Raw genomic sequence first — 9,460 nt, forward strand, 5'->3', positions numbered from 1 at the left:
GAAAAATAATATATGATAGATACTGACTTTAATTGGAATTTGGATTAGAATTTAATTCAAGTTATGCATAACGTGCTTATTCTATTTGTATTTATAATGTTTCTACTTGTATTAAAAGTAAATATAATAATTAATTAATTAATTAATTTCATCATATATTTTATAACTATTTATTTTTATATTAAAGAAATATGCTAAAAAATACAATGTTTATACTTTTAAGATTATATATAATTGAGTGCCAATATAATTGTTTTTGTTAACCATATAATTTTGTTCAATTATTATGTATTAAAAAATTGTTAACAAATTCTTTAATCTTATATTTTACAATTTTAATTTTCATATTTCACAAACTTTTAGTAAAGTTTTAGTCAAAATAATATATAAAGACAAGAAAACTTATAGTTAACCATTTTTTAAATTATCCCATTACAAAATTATAAATTTATCAAAATGTATAATAAACATATTTAAATCATTTTTAAATCAATATTTATGCTGCTTAAATATATTAGAAGTACAATTTATTTTGAATAAAAAAATGGTACAGATTTACTCTCACATACTTAATATATTCATCGTATACATGAATGATATTAATAATATTAAACATTGCACTTTCACAATTTTTGTATTCATTATCTACAACCAATTGTTCTTATTAACTGGCATTTTACAGTTTAATATGTAAAAGCCAATCTGTGAAATTTATAACTTCCCAGCCATGCTGAGAAACTTGTGCTATAAAATTACAAAGCTATTGATAAATATGATAATAACAGCAAAACGTAAATTTGGATGATATTTTGCTCCATTGCTTTTCATTTTCTTTTCCTTAGCCTGCTAAAAAAAATTACAAGTTGAAACCTATGGCCTCTAGTATTGGGGAAAAAGAAGAAAAAAAAGGGGCAATAAAACTATCGTTCCAGCATATTTAACCGGAAAAAGAAAAACCTATTCGAAAATTTACAAAGGTAAAGAACCTGAAGGATTTTAGCTATGGATACTATTGCAGAAGTCATAAGAGATAAGTTATAACTTGTTAGCTTGGCAGCAGGTCAGGTTCGTGCTTGTTTAAATTCCCAAATTGGTTACTTGCTTGTCCCCAAAGCTTGCTTGATTTGCATAAGATGTGTCAAAAGGCTACTTTCCTCAACCTGGTTTTGACAAAATTCATGAGAAAGTAATACCAGGGTGATAATGATAGTGATCAAGAAATGCATTCTATTCTATTTATGCATCAAATGCATGATAAAACATATACAATATCGCCAGACAGAAATAAAAATGAAATATCCAGCTTTCCCTAAGTATCCTTTCAAAAACTTTCAGCTACCTCACAACATATGTTCCTAAGTGGGTTTATCCAAAGAACTTAAAGATTTTGAACGACTTTGACACCATTTTAATAAGTGAGTTTATGTTTAACTTAATTTCACAAAATTGACATTGAAAGATGAGGATTGATCCACCTGTACTATAAATTAACCTTATCTCTTGTCTCTAATCGATGTGTGATCTCCAATTAACGGTGGAACAAAATGAAAATGGTCACGTCGTTAGCTAAAAGAGAATGCTACGTGAAGATTATCCACGAAGGCACACAAAGTTAAAACGTTTACTGGTTGAGTTGAGACAATGGGTGAAGATGAAATTAAATTGGATGTTTAGTGGGAATGAAAAAGACAATAATTTTAAACCTTTAATTTTCATCCTATTTTTCTATTTCCACTCTACCTACTTATTTCTCTCCTCTCTACCAAGCATTCTCTTGGTAATTTAAGAAGCAATGACAAACTGTATGGTTCTCATTGATATAAAAATGAGAGGTAACGGAGGGATAGGCTCCAGCCAGGTCATCAAATCCCTGGACATATATATCCTTCCAAAAGGCATCTTCAGCACACCCGTGCCCCACCATTAATTAATATGCATATTATTCCAGGGCATGTTTTTGTGAAGAATGAGGTAGGTAGTGTAGTCAAAGCAAGAAAACTCCATAATCAAATTTTCACTATTCTTAAAATATGTTGACACCATCAAAGAAAGACAGAACAAATTCAAAACATTAGCAATAGTAAGGAAATCAGAAATGACACTGATTTTGTTAGTTTTTTCATACGATAACCTAGGCGAAAGCTATGTTGCGGTGTAAGGGAAAAGATCAAGCTATAAAGACTATAGAAAACTTCCTTTATTCATTATTCATGAACAATAAATTACAGCAGTTCTTGGGTCAGAATGACGGACCCTTGTTACAATTAAAAACATTGCAAGGAGTGAAAATAAAATAAACACCATTAGATTCTCTCTTGTTTTAAATGAAATCCTTCATCTAATTGGACGTGTGGGGCTAGCATTTGGACCTTGTAATAGAGCAAGCATTTCATCCTCAAAGTGGGAAGAATGGGTCGGTGGAAAAGAGGGAGTCTAGGGCAAGGAAGAAAAAGAGGGCATGCGTTATCCAGTTAGTGGAGCAGCACATGAAGTAGGTAGACAACTGCGAAGTGAGAGAATGGATGTGTAAGGTGGACTACAACTAGTGTGGGGGTATACGGTGTGTAGTGAAAGGTTGCACTAGGCGATGCCATAATAGAGGCGTTAGGGAACTTAAAGAGGTAGGTGAGCTAGGGTTGTGGTGATTTGAAGCATTTGAGAGACTTGTGGTTCTCAAGGGGGGAGAGAGGTAATTTATGGGTTTGGTCCTTTGAAATGGCGAAGGAGGGATACATGGAAGACGGGGTGGACATAGGAGGATGGTGGAAGAGGAGATCAAATGTGGTTGGGGCAGGGCATCCATATAGTGCTTGGAATAGTGAGATGTCAATGGGAGAGTGGTAAGAAATATTATGTCGAAGTTTAGTGGGTGGAGAAACCAATACAATTGACAAGGTTAGTCTTTGAAACAGCAACACAAATAAGCTTCGAGATCGTGGTTGTGTGTGGACTTCGATTTGGCAATTTGCTTACGAGTCATAGGAGGAATAGAACTTGAGAGTTGTTTCTTGAGCTTTGAGCAAGGCAGAACAGAAGGAGCTGATGAAGATTAGGTCACATCCAAAACAATTAATTTGGGGGTCCCATGGAGGCATCAAATTTCCACCAAGTGAACGTACTTGATCAAATGGTTGCAAATGACCCAAATAACAATGTGGTCGACTGAATAGGGAGTGTTTGTATCAAAATCCAAAGCTAAATCTTCCCAAATCTAAGCTGGGGTGGGAATAGGCTGAAGTAAGCAAGTTTGTTTTATGGGCAGGTACTTGGTTGGTTGACAAATCATGCACTATTGGAGGAAGGTTTTGATATCCTTGGTCCAACCTAACCAATAAAAGGAAGCGCTTAACATTGGAGTGGCCAGCGGTTGGGACGAAATGAAACTTGTGGATAATGCTAGGATGAAAATCCCAATATACAGGTTCCAAAATGCGATTGTTGAAAAACAATATTCACTGTCTAACAACAAAAATTGTTGGGGAAGGGGGTTAGTCATGCATACTTGGATGACTTGTTGACCATTTGGTGTTACGTAGTACGCTCGAAGTTCTTGGGAAAGGCGAGGAACAATGGAAGAGAGGACGTGGAGCAATGATAGTGTTAGAAAGAATTTACTTGCTACCACGTTGAATTTTGAAGTTTAGTATAGTATTCCAAATTGGGAACCTTCTAATTTAGTTGTCAACTTCTATATATTTTGGAAAGGAAAGTGTTGAGGCTTTGTTGATCAGCGTATATTTTGAAAGGGTGCCCTAAAAAAATATTTATGCCACTTTATAACTACTTTTGTGGTTGCATACATCTCTGAGACATACACGAAGGCTATTTGTGACCAAGGGCACATCTACTTTTTGATACTTGTGGAATAAGGAGAGTGGGTAATCGCGTTGGTTGAGAACAACAATCGATGGCAACAATGTAGGCGTCAGTTTCCAAAACAAAAGGCAGGGCAAAATCTGGCAAAGTGAGAACTAGAAGCGTAGTCATGTGTAGCTTTAATTTTTTGAATGTTGTGTCTCCTTATATATTCCATTGAAATTGACTTGAACGAAGTAAATGAGTGCAGTGAGTAGCCTAGTAGCAAACAAAATGACTTTAGAATCTAGTTGAGACCCAAAAACCCAGATAACCTGGTTCTAACCTATCGGTGATTGCGCTAATCTTGTCAAACCCATATGGGAAATGGCATGGACCAAGTAGTTCATGATATAAGCGAAAAAATGTGCACTTGGACAGTTTGGTAAAATTTTTACGAGTAGATAATAATTGAAAAATCAAGTGCACATAATTTAAATGACCAAAAAAAGTAGGACTGTAGACTATATATCATTAAAGAAAAAAAGTTAACGAGCATAGATAAGGTCTTAAGATGAGGATTTAGAAAGGATAAAAGGCATGACTAAGAATTCATAGTGACCATCTTTGGTGCCAAACATTGGTAGTGTGAAAGTGAATTTGGTGGTAGTTGGAACATAGATCAATCTTAGTAAAAATCAGAGTTAAACCTAACTCATATAATCTTACTTGCAGATACGTTATGAACACTGGTTAACTGGATTTACTATTGGATTTGTTGGAACTTGGAAGATGACATAGGTTCATGTCACCTTGTCTATATTATAATCTCTTTGGTGTTAGACGGTCTAGCACTGCGTTAGACGGTTTTCACTGAAATCATTTTAATTTGATTGCTAAATGATAGCTATCATATGCCACCGAGGAGGTGAATGGGGAGGGGGAGGGGGAAAAAGGTTAAGAGGGAGGCTAAGAGGGATGGAAAGGGAGGAAACATGTTCAAGTAGTAAAGCCATTAAACATCAATGTTAGGTTTTTTGCAAATATACGTGGGTTAGATACCATAATACTCATACCCACCCCGTTAAAAAGTGGATAATTAAATTACCCGTACTCCATTACTCAGGGTATCCATTAAAGGTACTTGTTTCATGTTTGCGGATATCCATAGGTGCAGAATTTTTTGACATCCCTAGACAGGTGGGAGAGACCAAACCATCTCAAATTGTCTAGTACTAGTACTTAACTTTCTTTATGCAATTTATCTCTAATAAGGATTTCAGGATCTGATATCAAACTGATTCAGGCCTACACCTTCAAATATTTAATACAAGCTTAGGTTTTGTTTTTACTTAATTTACTGGTACCTCCTATCAGTACATTAATACGATTCTTAAATCCAGCATAATTTAAAGTTAAATCCCTACACTGAGTAAATAACTTCAAATTTAAATCATTTAATGTACACAGTGATAACTGATGCTTAAACTTGAAAGTTATTTGCAACTAATTTATGGTCATATGTAATATAAGGTTGAGATATTTACGAGCATAACTCATGTTCTAGAAAACATATACCATGACTCACCTGCATTGCTGCTACTGAAGCCATTAGCATTTCACATTCATCGAGCATGGTCTTTTCCAGAACTGCTATGACAGCAACTTCAGAAATTAAACTATTCATTCCCTCAACCTAGCACAGACAAAAATGTAATGGTGTGAGAACCAAGAATAGACCTTGTGATCTGATAATGATAAAAAAAATTACAGTTGGGCCTTTAACAATATTCAATTGCTTAATTTTACAAATTTGGAGATCAAAGGAAGAAAAAGTTAAATATGCAAATTTCAATCACTAAGAAACAGAGGTTTAAATGTAAAAAAACATATTTGCTAGAACAATAGTTGATACACACGTGCTAGGCAGTGATGGAAAATATTGAAGAAGTTAATTTGCTATATTAATCCCCATTGCTGTTAATATATACCATATAAATCCTGTAGAAAACAGCTAACTCACCCGTGAGAGCAAAGAACAGATACCAGATCCCATTGCTTGCATGACATCAACAGCTTGACAGATAGCAACCTTCAAATGCTCAATATCTGCCTGTAAAAGTATAAACCAATGAAGTCATTGTTTCATCTTCAGGTACCAAACAATAAAAAACATCCTGGCAGCATACATACAATTTCTCCCCCAGTTACAGGAAGACGAAGAGTGCTGGCCTCCAAGTCTTCCACAGCTCCAGACAGAGCATCAATATGGTCTCTTTCAAGTACAGCCCAATCATCAAGATAGGTCATCAGCTTCAGTCATTGTCAAAAGGCCCACATTTAAAAATGCATAGCTAAGTCTTGAAATTGGAAATAATTAAAGACGGGGAAAAATAGCAGCATACACTCTAGCAAGTGAAATTGGAATCTCATTATCGTACAATACCAATATCTAATCACAAAGATATATCTTCTGTTTCAGATATTTCTATTCATACTCCTTCCAAAACTCAAAGTTCAACAGAATCAAAAGTTTTAGTTCATAAAAATTAAAACTCATTTAAGAAACAAACAATAATATGAATAACCTTAAATTCGAAAGTATAAGAAATATAACTTCTAAATACAATGACCTTTCTTCTGCTCTGTATATTTGCATTACTTATATTTTCACTAATAATTGTCTCGAATTAAATCATCTACAATGTAGAATCAACGATAAAAGTTGGCATAAAATTAATATATTTCAGGAAAATAATTACTTGATCATTCAAAACAGAATTCAGCTTAAGGTCAAGCTTCAGCTGCTGAAGATTGATCCTCTTCCTGAGCACAGACTCCCACAGGGACAAAGTAGTTATCCATACATTATATAGAGTTTTCTGCACCATTAAATAAGGATTTTTGTAAATCATAGGATATAAGCCATCATATGCAAAGCCGAAGATAGTTATAAATACCTCCACAATTGCATTCTGGAGATAAAGTACAGCCTCAGCTCTTGCATTGGCAAACCTCCATTGCGAGTATCTATTGTAGAGAAGACGTAACTGGTGAGCATCTTCTATGTAGGATGTACCCTTTTTCCCCATTTTAAAATCAGCAATAAAGCTGAGCACTGAAATTGAATTGTTTGATCCAATGGATGAATTGGTTGGCCTAATTCGAGATGGACTGACCCCTCCTCTAGAAGGAGGAGTTGACGGTCTTGACCTAGATGGACTGACACCTCTTGAACTAGAAGAGGATAGCACTGAAGTCTTACTGGGTGAAGACACTCGTGATCCTGGAGTTGACAAGGACTGAGATCTGACTCCAGCAAATGCAAGTGTAGGTGATGTAGCAGATTTGTGAGGTCTTAATTCCCGTGGAGAGCAGTCATCAACTGATCTCATCCCGCTTCCTATTCTACCACTTCCAACAAGTGATAACAGCCTTACAGCATCACTAGAAGACCTTTGCAAGGGTTTACATGATTTATCTGATGTAGACAATCTTCTCAGCGAAGAAACACCAGTTCCCGGAACTGAAGTGTTCAATGCAGCACAATCCAAAGTTGTGTTTAATGAATTAGAGAGTACCTTCCCACCTATCCTACTGGGCCAACGATGATGATCTAACAACCGAGAAGACAAGCTATCAGCTGGCTTTGAATTCTCAGACTGATCAGAAGCGTCCCTCCCTCTAAGAGGACTCCTCTTTCTCTCTGGCGTAGGCTTTCTTGTGGTTGGAGTTTCAGCCTGCTTGTGCGCCACATTTGAAGAGGGACGCAGAGTGCGGTCAGAAGCACTAGCAACCGGCTTCTCTCTCTTGCTAACAGGTATGGAAATGCTATCTGACTGGAAAGAAACACTCAGACTTCGCATTGTGGAAGGCCATAGACTGTCGGGCAAACGGCTACCTGGGAGCCTTCTGGACAACAATTTCCCATCAACAGATGAGTCATTGGTAGGTGTAGAAGGTCTTCGTGCCGTTGGGGAGGGAGGAGTTGAAGGCCTCTTCCTTTCTGCGGAGAGAGACCTCTTTGGAAACAACTGGGAGGTTGATGCAGGTGTGGTTCTTGTAAGGTTTGGTGATGGGCATCTACGAGTACTAGATGGACTAACAGGGGTAGGTGACTTATATCTAGAACTAACTTCCCTTGTTGTTGAGCGCCTGGTGGTGGCTGCATTGTTCTTTTCTGCCAGAACCAACGGTGTTCTTACTCTTGGGCTCTCCGCGGCTTTGCTCTTCCTTGATGCTTGCCCTGATTCACATTCATCCATTCACCCTAACTAACTTTCCCTATTGGACCACATTGATCGAAAATTTCATCAAGCTAACCAGATTCAACAGCCTTGCCAATCAAAGGAGATCCTTTGCGGTGCTGTAAATCTGCCACAAATGCACACAGCTTGAAAGTCAGACACAAAAGGAGAATAATTTAACCGTCAAAAAAGGAAAAGAGAAATGCACAAAGCGCACATCTTTACAGAAACCCAGATCTGTTGGAGAAGCAATTTGAGAATCACGCCCAAGAAACGGAAGTGGGTATGCTTTTCTCATCAGATGAAGCCCAAATCCAGGCAGATCGGGACACGGCAAGTAAAACACAGAGAAGGAAAACAACATTTGGGGTAATGGGTGAGAGAAAGTTGCAGAAACTGCGTGGACGTGCATTTAACGCTTATTATTATCATTAGAGGTTTGTTATAGTTAAACTGCACTAAAGGAGGATTGAAACTGCAATGGAAGGGGGTCCCCTTGGAGATTGGGGATAGTGGTGGGTGGACTAAGATAATGGATACGAGAGAAGAAGTGCATAGGGTAAGGTACAGGCTATAAAAAAATTTCCCCTTTGGTTTATCTCACGAGAGTGGCATGGTGTTGTGTGTGCTGGCAAATGGGTTCACTCCACATAAAAACGCACCATTCTCTGCTCCTTCAACAAACCACTGCGTTTCCGTTAACACACTTTCCCTGAAAAACAAACAAAAATACTAACTGTTTCATCCATGATTTTCCTATAAATTACAGCTCTTTGTTTGTTTGTAGGTTGCGCGCAATTATTATAATTTTCTTAATTTAATAGAAGGCAGGAATCGCAGGTGTTAACGTTCGCGGGAGATGGGTAAAGACATGCATGTCCACGTGCAAGTGGGATCGTTGTCCATCCCTATAAAACTAACTAGATTCCCTTGTACAAATAAACTCATCCATGTCTACCCTTCTATATTTGTAACTCCTTTCAGTATAAATTTTAATTATATAATTTCAATTATAACCAAAGAAAATAATATAAAGAAAATATGTGCATTAAGACAATATTACATATTTAGAGTTTCATCTCTTATTTATATATATAAGTAGAAACATAACATTTTAAAAATACGATTACAAATACGAATACATGTAAGAAGACGAAATACATGTATGAAAACGACGTATAAATTTTATTAAAATATAATTAACATATTCGTAATATATAATAAATTTGCTGATTATTTAATTTAGTTTTATTTTAATTAAATAAATTTTACAATGCAGATTATCATCAATAAGAATAAAAATATAGTATGGAGCACAAATAACATTTTTGTTACTTACATTTTTTATTGATTGAGCTAAATGTCAAATAGATGTCAATCACATTTCTGAAACAATATTTGTCATATGAATAGTATTG

General features: G+C 36.0%; 1 protein-coding gene across 1 annotated transcript; it reads right to left on the bottom strand.

Annotated features, from left to right (window-relative positions):
• Positions 1-593: 593 nt before the first annotated feature.
• LOC137821237 (AUGMIN subunit 8-like) lies at positions 594-8,832 on the bottom strand. The gene is made up of 7 exons (XM_068625737.1): positions 8,260-8,832; positions 6,756-8,169; positions 6,558-6,677; positions 5,989-6,108; positions 5,819-5,908; positions 5,384-5,491; positions 594-1,160 (listed from the first exon to the last, which is right to left on the bottom strand). The coding sequence occupies exons 2-7, from the start codon at positions 8,058-8,060 to the stop codon at positions 1,095-1,097; spliced, it is 1,809 nt and encodes a 602-aa protein (XP_068481838.1). The 5' UTR covers positions 8,061-8,169; positions 8,260-8,832; the 3' UTR covers positions 594-1,094.
• Positions 8,833-9,460: the final 628 nt, after the last annotated feature.

This window comes from Phaseolus vulgaris, chromosome 9, assembly GCF_000499845.2.
Source record: "Phaseolus vulgaris cultivar G19833 chromosome 9, P. vulgaris v2.0, whole genome shotgun sequence".
Lineage (NCBI taxonomy): Eukaryota > Viridiplantae > Streptophyta > Magnoliopsida > Fabales > Fabaceae > Phaseolus > Phaseolus vulgaris.